The sequence below is a fragment of the Macrobrachium nipponense genome, chromosome 19 (genome assembly GCF_015104395.2).
Source record: "Macrobrachium nipponense isolate FS-2020 chromosome 19, ASM1510439v2, whole genome shotgun sequence".
NCBI classification, from domain to species: Eukaryota; Metazoa; Arthropoda; class Malacostraca; order Decapoda; family Palaemonidae; genus Macrobrachium; species Macrobrachium nipponense.
The window spans coordinates 5,847,818-5,859,709 of NC_061088.1; the positions used below are offsets into that span (position 1 = coordinate 5,847,818).

General features: G+C 42.6%; 1 protein-coding gene across 1 annotated transcript; it reads left to right on the top strand.

Annotated features, from left to right (window-relative positions):
• Window positions 1-716: 716 nt before the first annotated feature.
• On the top strand, window positions 717-11,679 carry LOC135219168 (galactoside alpha-(1,2)-fucosyltransferase 1-like). Its single transcript, XM_064255705.1, has 7 exons — window positions 717-888; window positions 1,519-1,843; window positions 4,973-5,103; window positions 6,649-6,762; window positions 9,219-9,311; window positions 9,798-9,954; window positions 10,367-11,679. The coding sequence occupies exons 1-7, from the start codon at window positions 859-861 to the stop codon at window positions 10,567-10,569; spliced, it is 1,053 nt and encodes a 350-aa protein (XP_064111775.1). The 5' UTR covers window positions 717-858; the 3' UTR covers window positions 10,570-11,679.
• Window positions 11,680-11,892: the final 213 nt, after the last annotated feature.

Here is an 11,892-nt window from a genome sequence, read left to right on the forward strand (position 1 = left end):
AGACAAATTGAATTTACGAACGAGCTCTGGGGAAGGAATCTGTTTGCGTGTAGATGATTACCTGTGTTATGAATCTGTGGTGAATATCCGGGAACCGAAATAATGCTAAAATAATTGAATTACACTTTATCTAGAGTGTATATGTTACAGGCAGATGTTTGATCTCCCAGGGTATAGGCCAGTCCCTTACGACTCTCCTGATTGGCTGTTGATAAGCCAATCACAGGGCTGGAAACTCTCAGTCTCTCTCGAGACTTCCCAGAAGCAGGATGTATGTTCAACCTCTCCTGAGGGATACTTTTGAAAGAATTATCCATCAGGAGAGGTGGAGCATACATCCTGCCTATGTGAACTCGAGAGAGACTGAGAGTATCCAGCCCAGTGATTGGTTTTTCAACAGCCAATCAGGAGCGTTATAAGGGACTGGCCTAGACATCAGATGCACGGTTGATGTAAATCTACTATAGTACCTGGAGGATCAAATGTCCCTAAGTGCATTTCGCTATCTGCCTGAAATTTCAGGCAGTTCGCGAAATGTCTAGTTCCGCTTTCTGCCTGTCACATATATACTCTGTATTATAGAATGATCTGTGTATACAATAAGGAAATACATATGCTGTCAGACATGGTTAGTAAAACTTGGATTGATGTTAATGATATTACAGATAAAACTCAATCCATGGACTACAGAATGAAGAATAACAATATCACAAAAAGAGAATATTTTAATCCCATTTAAAATGAAATTAGCTGGACGGAAGACATTAGACTGATCTACAGCAAGATTGAATGAAATTTAATCGATTTTCATCCCGTTTCCTTCAATGACTCTCAACAGGCTTGACCTTACAACGTACAATGCGAGTCAAGAAGAAACACCAGCCATTGGTAAGTTCTAGAATCTGTTTCCGAGATATAGTTGAAATTTCGTTGCATAGTAAATGTCCCTAGTGAATTTTCTTTTTTGACTTCCTCCTGATCTACGAGAACCAATATTCAGTGAGATCTGAACTGACATTACAGTCTGTATCGTGTTTAAGCTTGATTTTTAAAGTGTTCTTCTTGAATTTACTCATAATAAATTTTACACTTTTTCTTCAATAGGTTATTAATAAACTTTCTTCAATAGTTTATGAGTAAACTTTCTTCGGTTTTGCACTAAACTGCAAGAATCTGGTTATAATCCATTTGTCAGAACTTGAGTTTCTTACACATATGAGTTCCTAACCTTGTATAATGTTCTAGCGTGTTTGCTCTTGTGAATGAAAGGAGAAATTCCTTAAATTGTTGAAAATACTAGATAGCTTTGAGAAGACAATTTTCAGAGGTGCCCTAAGAATGAGATGGAAACCTATTCTAAAATACCCGATTCAGAGAACAATAAGCTAACAATGATGTTTCACCTGCTGACAAGAATTGCATTATCTTAATAACAAGACTTCATGTTTCTCACCTAAGTCATCCAAAGTACCAAATCCACAATCTCTTAACTTTGGTCTAACTCCATCAACTTCTCAGTACGCAGGTCTAGCCGACGACGAGGAAGACAACAAAGCGGAGACGAAGATGCCGTCGTTACCTGTGACTGCTATAATTCCCAGAATTTGGTACCGCGACCCAGCTCAGATTTGGGAGAACCTCCAGTTACCTGTGCTCACCTCGGAACCCCTAGGGCGTCTGGGGAACGTCATGGGGGAGTACGCCACTCTCCTGGGGCTCGGTCGAGTCTATGGGGCGACGGTCAGACTGCATCCCAAGATGGAAAGGAAGTTGAAGCCGACTTTCCCCAACATTAGCATGGAGCTTATCCCAGGTGAAGTAGCTGGTGAAGACGAAATGTGTGGTTAGGCTACATGACTGGAGGTCCTCTTCCTGGCGGAGAGCTTTAGTGATAACTGAATCTTTCCTAGGATTGTTACGGATTCCATTGTCTGTACTTTCCATATGGGGGAAGGGGCCCCTCCTTTGTGGAAACAAAAGAGGTAACAGCAGTAACTTCAATAGCGTCTAAGGTCAATATATATCTTTCCCAAATCTTGTTCATCTAATTGGTGGGATCACTCGTTCGCTCTGGGCCCAGATAAGTAGTTTACCTTTTACCTGGGCCCATTGTAAAGATGTGATCTTCCGATCTCCTCCAAATAGATAAACAGGATTTGTTAGTGGAGCATTGGCCTCAGACGAGCAGTGAACTCCTTTTTTCATTATATATTATGGCTGCACCAGCGAAGTTTAATATCCAATGAAGATTTTCTTTCTAATAAAAGAAGGCAGCCATGATTTAATGAGACATCAATGAATTTTATCACACCACCATGATTCATATACGAGAAGTAGGCTGCAAATGTCTTTTAATATGCGACTCGCTCTACCTCGGTATTAATATATTTTCATATATGTTAACTGAGGAGGAATTTTTAGTTGATAAGAAATTCATCGTCTCAAGAGAGGTCTGTGGCAAGGCGTCAACTGTACGTCCTAAATTCTCGGGTTCCGTGGTTCGAGTCATGATACGGCGAATCTATTATCAACTAAAAAATTTCCCCTTCGGTTAACAAAATATTTGAATATATTATTTCCAAGGTAAAGAGAATTGGATATTAAAGGACATTTGTAGCTTAGTGCTTTAATGAAATATGTTTGCGAGAGGGTTTCAATCCTATGAAAGTACAGTGTGTCATTGTTCTGGTGACTTCAAGTATACTCACACACACACACACATATATATATATGTATATATATATATGTAATGTAATGTATGTATAAATTCTTTATTTTTCAGTTAATTACGATGCTTCAGAATGGACTATGAAAAATATTTACGAGAGGGTTTCAATCCTATGATAATATAGTATGTCTGTGTTCAGGTGACTTCAAGCATATATGTATATTATAATATATATATATATATATATATTATATATATATATAATTAATATATATCTATAATATACATATATATATATATATATATATATACTATATATATCTATATATTATATATTATAAGCCACGAAGGAAAAATAAACAACGGAGTTTCTGCAAGATCTTTCGACTTAACGTCCTTACTCAGCAGATAAACTGACTTACATGAGGAATTGACAGTACAGGAAAGGTCGTATAACTGACAGATAGGGATTATAAGGAGATTAGTACCTATAATCCGGCACACCTGGATTCTAGGTACTAATCTCCTTATAATCCCTATCTGTCAGTTATACGACCTTTCTTGTACTATCAATTCCTCATGTAAGTCAGTTATCTGCTGAGATTAAAAGACGTCAAGTCGAAAGATATTGAAGAAACTCCGTTGTTTATTATTCCTTCGTGGCTTATACCTTTATTTAAGGATTTATCACGTTCCAAACTTTCGTGATTCAGTTATATATATATATATATATATATATATATATATATATATATAGTATATATATTATATATAGGTATATGTATATATATATATATAGGTATATGTATATATATATATATATATATATATATATATATATATATAAATTATTTATTTTTCAATTGATTACGATGATTCAGAATGGACTAGAGTACCCTCGTTAACTGCAATAAATTACGGAATGTCTGAGGCTGCTGCAGCAGGACTTTTGGGTCCACAACTTTTTGTCGTCACAGGTAAAGAAAATATTATTACACACACACACACACACACACACACACACACACACACACACACACACACATATATATATATATATATATATATATATGTATATAAATAAAAAACAGATAGATAGATAGATAGATAGGTAGGTGATTGTGCTATTCCCGTAATATCCTGAAAAAAATAGCATACGATTCTGTTAATGACTCCAGCTGATATTATTTAAATTTTTTTTCAGATTTCCCGTTTGAGATTCAGCTCTTTCAATACTTTTCCTGAATGATGTTAGACGGAGTTTACGTTTCTAGCGCATCAAAAGCAAAGTGGGGGCCTTATTATTATTATTATTATTTATTATTATTATTGTTATTATTATTATTATCATGATGATGATGATGATGATGTGATGATGAGATGATGATGATGGATGATGGATTTATAATGTACCTGCGTTCTAGATAGACAGATAGATAGGTAATTGTCCTCTTCCCGTAATATCCTGAAAAAAGAGCATACGCTTCTGTTAATGACTCCAGCTGATATTATCTTAATTTTTTTTTTTTTTCAGATTTCCCGTTTGAGATTCAGCTCTTCAATACTTTTCCTGAATGATGTTATGAACGAGAGTTTACGTTTTCTAAGCGACATTCAAAAGCAGGTGGGTATTATTATTAATTATTATTATTATTATTATTATTATTATTATTTTGTTACAAAAATAACTGCTGCTTGTCAGCACTATTAATCTTATAAAGAGTCTTCTCTATCTTTCTGATGACGGCTTTCTCGTTGTTGCTTAGACTGGCGAGCAACGCACCAAAGGGCATGGTAAAATTCGGTTGAGTCATTTGATTTATTATTGCTTATACAATTCTCTCTCTCTCTCTCTCTTCTCTCTCTCTCTCTCTCTAACGCGACGTTTCCTTACCTGATCGACAGGACATTATCAAGCGATAACTGCTGAGGGACTGAATTCCAGTGGCGAGTCCTTCTCCTTTTATCGTGGTGTTGCGAGCTCTCCAGTACGGTCAGAGCACTTCTCCGGTAGGTCGAGTTTTTATTGGTTCCCGGGAAGGTGACTCACATACGGCGGGCGTTGACTAGTCTTGCAGACCTTCTCAGGTAGGGGGTATCACCGGGAGCCTCTTGATTGGCTTCTACCTGCGTGACGTCACCCTGATATTATTCTCATGTCCGGTGTTCGTTCCATGCGCGCTGGTACTTTCGTTAGGGGAGGGGTGGGGTGGGGTCCTCCTCACACACGTCGGTATCAGGAACGCTTCTTGGGTGGTATTGAGGGGAGGCCTTTTCTTCGAGGCAATGGAGCATCGCTTCTAGGAGGACGCAGACGTCGTGGGGTCAGGTGCTCTCCCGATGATCTTAGTATTCCTGACGATGTCGTCCTCTCTGTGTATGTTTCTGCGGTGTACTGCAAGGGCGTGCTGCCTAATGGCGCCCTCCTGGGCGTGGCAGGAAATCCTTTTTGACAGGCGCATCGTCGTCATGCCGATGTAAATCCCAGGGCATCCTTGTTGGGCGGGGCCATAAACGTATCGGTAGGACGGACGTTGGACTGCTTCAGGGGGGGGGGAGGGGTCTCCTGCCGGTGGGGAGGGGTTGTTCTTCATCAAGGAGGTCTTTGCGTACGCGATTCTTGTAGTAAATAATGAGGGACACTCTCTTTCCTTCCTCCATGGGGCGGACGTGTTCCTCTATTATTTTTCTTCATGGCTGCTTCTTCTTCTTGTATTGGTAGTGCATGAAGGCTTTATAGAAAAGTTTGATATCCTCCGGGGGCGGAATGTTCCTTCTCTCTTCCTCCGTCATGTACCACTTGTCAAGGGCGGCTCGAGTTTCTCGGTTTACGAGTTTGTTCGAGTACCCATTGTTAATTAGCATCTGGGATGCTCGGTCGAGTTCGAGGTGTGTGTCCTGCCACGTCGAACAGTGCGAGAGGGCCCTCCTGACGAAGGCCCTGACGGTGGTGGTCTTGAACCGCGCAGGACACTTCGCTATCACCATTCAGACAAAGTCCGAGGTTCGTAGCTTTGGTGTAAACGGTCGTCGCCAACTTCTGATTCGTCTTCGTGACAAGGACGTCGAGGAAGGGGAGCCGATCGTTGCTGCTGTACTCGACAGTGAAGTTGAGTGCGCTGTTCTGCAGGAACTGCTGCCGAAGGGCTTCTACCTCATCCTCGCAGTCGGCTTGCACGAGATGTCATCGATGTAGCGTGCGTATGTGCGGGGACATCTGTGTTGCGAGAAGACCCTTTCTTCCACTTCTCCCATGTAGAAGTTAGCGAAGAGGACTCCTAAGGGGGAGACCCCCATCGCTACGCCGTCCTTCTGCGGTACATCTGTCCTCGGTGGGTGGTGAAAGGGGCTCTCTTCGTACAGATATCCAAGCAGGGTTCTTAAGGAGTCTTCTGGGATGTTTAGGGGGTCTCATATCGGGATTCCTATATACCCGCTCCATGATGATCCCTATCGTCTCGTCGACTGGGGACGTTGGTGAATAGGGACTCAACGTCTAAGGACGCCATGTTCCCGCACCGGGGAAAAGTGTCGCGGATCTTCTCCAAAAATTCTACCGATGAGGTGAGGCAGTACATGGAGGGGATATAGGGGGTCAGAATTTTATTAAGGCGTTTGGCCAGAGCGTAAGTCGGGGCAGGCGTTTGGCTGATGATCGGGCGTAGGGTGGGTCTTCACGTTCCCGTAAAGGTAGCCGAGGCTGTAGTCACCTTGGATGGGCGGGAGGTGTGTGGCATTCGTAGCGGCATTCACGGCTGCGATGACCCGGTTTGGTGCGTCGCGTTTGATGTCTTCCGTAGGTTCTTCGTAAGTCTCATCGAACTTAGAGACATCAGACAAGATGGCGTCGAGTTTCTCGAAGTATTCCGAGGTGCTGATGAGCACGAACGCGGCTGTCTTGTCTGCACGCCTTACGGTGAATGTCTTCTTTCTTCTTCTCAGATCTGCGGCTGACCTCCTTCATCTCTTTGGTGGTGTAGATACCGCTCGAGTATGACCCTCACCTCATCGGTAGAATTTTTGAGGAGAAGATCCGCGACTCCCCCGGTGCGGGAACCATGGCGTCCTTAGACGTTGAGTCCCTATTCACCAACGTCCCAGTCGACGAGACGATATGGATCATCATGGAGCGGGTATATAGGAATCCCGATATGAGACCCCCCCTAACATCCCAGAAGACTCCTTAAGAACCCTGCTGAGTATCTGTACGAAGAGAGCCCCTTTCACCACCCACCGAGGACAGATGTACCGCCAGAGGAAGGCGTCGTAGCGATGGGGTCCCCTTAGGAGTCCTCTTCGCTAACTTCTACATGGGAGAAGTAAGGAAGAAAGGGTCTTCTCGCAACACAGATGTCCCCGCACATACGCACGCTACGCACATCGATGACATCTTCGTGCAAGCCGACTGCGAGGATGAGGTAGAAGCCCTTCGGCAGCAGTTCCTGCAGAACAGCGCACTCAACTTCACTGTCGAGTACAGCAGCAACGATCGGCTCCCCTTCCTCGACGTCCTTGTCACGAAGACGAATCAGAAGTTGGCGACGACCGTTACACCAAAGCTACGAACCTCGGGACTTTGTCTGAATGGTGATAGCGAGTGTCCTGCGCGGTTCAAGACCACCACCACCGTCAGGGCCTTCGTTCAGGAGGGCCCTCTCGCACTGTTCGACGTGGCAGGACACACACCTCGAACTCGACCGAGCATCCCAGATGCTAATTAACAATGGGTACTCGAACAAACTCGTAAACCGAGAAACTCGAGCCGCCCTTGACAAGTGGTACATGACGGAGGAAGAGAGAAGGAACTTCCGCCCCCGGAGGATATCAAACTTTTCTATAAAGCCTTCATGCACTACCAATACAAGGAAGAAGAAGCAGCCATGAAGAAAATAATAGAGGAACACGTCCGCCCATGGAGGAAGGAAACCCGAGAGTGGTCCTCATTATTACTACAAGAATCGGCGTACTAAAGACCTCCCATGTGAAGAACAACCCTCACCACACGGCAGAAGACCCCGATCCCCTCCCCTGACCTGCATTGGATGAACCCCCCTGAAGCAGTCAAACGTCGTTCTACCGATACGTATGCCCCGCCAAGGCGATGCCCTGGGATTTACTGGTTTACTCGGCATGACGACGATGCGCCTGTCAAAAAGGATTTCCTGCCACGCCCCAGGAGGAGGGCGCCATTAGGCAGCACGCCTTGCAGTACACCGCAGAAACATCACGAGAGACGACATCGTCAGGAATACTAGATCATCGGGAGAGCACCTGACCCACGACGTCTGCGTCTCCTAGAAGCGCTGCTCATCCTCGAAGGAAAAGCTCCCTCAATACCACCCAAGAAGCGTTCCTGATACCGAGTGTGTGAGGAGGACCACACCCCTCTCCCCTAACGAAAGTACCAGCGCGCATGGAACGAACACCGGACATGAGAATAATACCAGGGGTGACGTCACGCAGGTAGAAGCCAATCAAGAGGCTCCCGGTGATACCCCCTACCTTGAGAAGGTCTGCAAGACTAGTCAACGCCCGCCGTATGAGTCACCTTCCCGGGAACCAATAAAAACTCGACCTACCGGAGAAGTGCTCTGACCGTACTGGAGAGCTCGCAACACCACGATAAAAGGATGAAAGGACTCGCCACTGGACTTTACTGGGTCTGCTCTGTGAGCAAGAGCCCGTGCTGACACAAGGTCAGCTAAATCAAAAACAACAAACAACCACTGGAATTCAGTCCCTCAGCAGTTATCGCTTGATAATGTCCTGTCGATCAGGAGGAAACGTCGCGTTAGAGAGAGAGAGAGAGAGAGAGAGAGAATTGTATAGCAATAATAAATCAATGACTCAACCGAATTTACCATGCCCTTTGGTGCGTTGCTCGCCAGTCTAAGCAACAACGAGAAAGCCGTCATCAGAAAGATAGAGAACGACTCTTTATAAGATTAATAGTGCTGAAGCAGCAGTTATTTTTAACAAAACATGTCTACGAGAGGGTCTCCTTCCGAAATATATTATTATTATTATTATTATTATTATTATTATTATGATGATGAATGATGATGATGATGATGATGATTATTATTATTATTTTGGTCAATCCACTTACTCCTTCCACTGGTTCTCGGGTCTCACTGTGATTCATTGCTGCTTGTATCAGCCACCTACAGATCTTAATACCAGTCTATATTATTCACTATATATTAATACCAGTCTACAGTATTCACTAGATATTAATACCAGTCTACAGTATTCACCAGATATAATACCAGTTTACAATACTAACTCGATATATTAATACCAGTTTATAATATTCACTAGATATTAATACCAGTCTACAGTATTCACTAGATATTAATATCAGTCTGCAGAATTTACTAGATATCAATACCAGTTAACAGAATTCACTAGATACCAATACCAGTCTAATCACTATAATGGTTACACATTCCATCTGAACACTGAATGCAAGAACCCTTGCTGGCATAAGACTAGGTTGACATAAGGGTTAAAAAACAGTCGTTTTAACAAACTCTTGACCACTTTGCAGGTCCAGAAGTTTCGGGAGGACAATTCCAAGTACTTGACAGGTGTCACGATAGGAGTCCACGTCAGAAGGACAGACTACATGCACGCCATGACGGTCAGTGAACTGAGCTGAGTTATTTAGTGATACCTGGTTTTGTAGGACAGGTTATTCCCAAGGGAGGGTGTCTGAAACTACCACATGATATTGGTAAAGATACAAAACTTTGCTGAGGAAATAACTTTGTTAATGTAGTCGATGAGGGTGCTAAGTGATTAGTAAATAGATAGATAGATAGAATGGATAGAGATATAGATAGAAAGACAGATACATGGATAGATGGACGTTTAAACTTTGTAAGAGATGGAAATTATGTTGTTCCCGCTAAAGAAACAGGTCATTTTCTAAACAAATTTATTATTATTATTATTATTATTATTATTATTATTATTATTATTATTATTATTATTTTTATTATTATTATTATTATTATTATTATTATTATTATTATTATTTTAATGCTACTGCCCTCAGAGAAGGCCTCCTCCTTAGTTATTATTATTATTATTATTATTATTATTATTATTATTATTATTATGGCAGCTATTCAAATCAGTGGTTCCTGAGCATGCGTACTTCAAGAGGGCTACGGACTACTACCGAGAGAAACACCCAGGTTGCCGATTCCTCGTCTCCTCAGATGACTTGTCCTTCGCCAAGAGATCCTTCGGTGCCTATACGGACGTCGTATTCACACCAGGTAAGGGCCTTGTGTTAAAAGTATAGCTCTCCCACTAGATAAAACCACTTCGAAAAAGAAATTGCCCTTTGTTACTGCTGCCACTTCAAGAATACCCATACCCTCGCATAACTGAGTGTAGTCTGTGTTAGCAAGGTCCCTTCGGCCACTAGCTGCATCCACTCTTCAGCCTTTTACTTGACCTCCTGGGCAACTTAACTATTACTTCTTTATGCAATAATTGTGGTGCTCTCTCGCAGTTCCATCTTTAGGACCTTGTCCTTTATCTCATTGACTCTCTGGATCTCTTTATCTTGCCGGCCAACCACTCCAACAACCTCGTTTTACTGTTTCCAAGCGCTGGAAGGCCTCAGTACCCAAGAAATAACCTGTAATTCCTGGAATTCCAGCATTCATTCTTACCTCGTTCCAGGCTCCGCTCCAGCGGTGGACATGGCGCTGCTGGCGTCCTGCAATCACAGCATCATCACCGTGGGCAGTTACGGTTTCTGGTGTGGGTACCTTTGCGGGGGCGAGGTCGTGTACCCCGACATCGCAGTCATGCCCTCCTACACTTTCCAGAGGACTTGGTACGAATATGGGCAGCTCAAGAATTTCACTCCTCTGCCGCCATAAAGGAGGAGAGGACTGGATTGCTTGTCTGATCGACTGAGGTTGGTCGCTAGATGGGAGGAGAAGGATCCCACATAATATTAATATATAATATATTTAAATTTATGCGTGTATTGATTTAATTATATTTCAGCTACGATGCATTCTAAATATTCTATACAAAAGCTTTGCAGCGTTCATTACATGATATCTAGCAAGTAAGTTACTGACTTTCACAAATAATGATTACTTAAAGAACATGAGTACGTGCAGCATGTGCATATGATTCTTTAATTCGTTAACTGATCACGTAATGGTTTCACTTTGGAATCACTCTTTTTCTGGAACTGACTCAGTTTTACGATCAAACAGCTGTAATCGGAAATATGTAATATAACTTAGTAAAATAATAAGATCATTCTCGGGACCAGCAGAGCGGAAACTGGAGCAAGTCATGCAAAAGAAAAAGAAAAAAAAAAAACACACACACACACAAAAAACACAAAAAAACGGGGCTTTGAGTGTCTTCGAAGGTGAATATACTTTTTGGACCAACTACTGTGCATCCAGTTTGATGCAGATTTAAACTGCCTTTACAGAAGAATTTCCTACTAGGATGTCCAGTCTGGGGGGTTTCCAGAGAGGAAATGGCAGGATAGGACTTCCAGAGTTAGCTATCATTCTTTGTGTTTCCAGACCGTGGGGATTTCAAACTGAGGTTACAGATTCCAGACTGGGGTTTCAAAATGGGGATTCCATACCTGGCTTATAGACTGGGGATTCCAGCCTGGCAGTTCCGGATTGGGGGTTATAGAATGGAGGTTCCAGGCTGTGGGTTCCGCCAGGGGGCTACGGAGTGGGTATTCCAGACTGGAGGTTCCACTCTGGGGGTTCCAAACTGGAGATTCCAGACTGAGGGTTCCGGACTGGGTATTCCAGACAGGTTATTTCAGACTGGGGATTTCAGGGATTACAGATTGTGGGATCTAGACTTGGGGTTCCAGACGAGGACTCCAGACGGGGTATTCCAGACTGGGGATTCCAGACTGGTGCTAACAGACGGTCAGTCATTTAAGAATGTACCAAAGAACATGACGCCCTTGTAATTTATTGAATCAAAAACCTTCGAGAGGAATAAAGTAATACAGACAAGATTATATGTTTAGTTTGCCCTTAAATGAACGTATTGACTTAGTCTGTAAGGCAACTTGATTGTAGTATATATATGCAAAGAAAAAATAAAACCTATATTTGATAATCCAAATCATTTGAATAATATAAGAATACGGGTTACTGGAAGAAACTGCAAGTAGACTATTCTGGTTGTGGTTCCAGGATATTGTTTAT

What these genes read in the sequence shown, in the direction of transcription:
- LOC135219168 (XM_064255705.1), top strand. Translation starts at nt 859, where the DNA reads ATGCGAGTCAAGAAGAAACACCAGCCATTG. An exon ending in TGGTGAAGACGAAATGTGTG is followed by an intron (nt 1,844 to 4,972) that starts GTTAGGCTACAT and finishes CATCGCTTCTAG; the next exon opens with GAGGACGCAGACGTCGTGGG. An exon ending in TTGAGTCCCTATTCACCAAC is followed by an intron (nt 6,763 to 9,218) that starts GTCCCAGTCGAC and finishes ACCACTTTGCAG; the next exon opens with GTCCAGAAGTTTCGGGAGGA.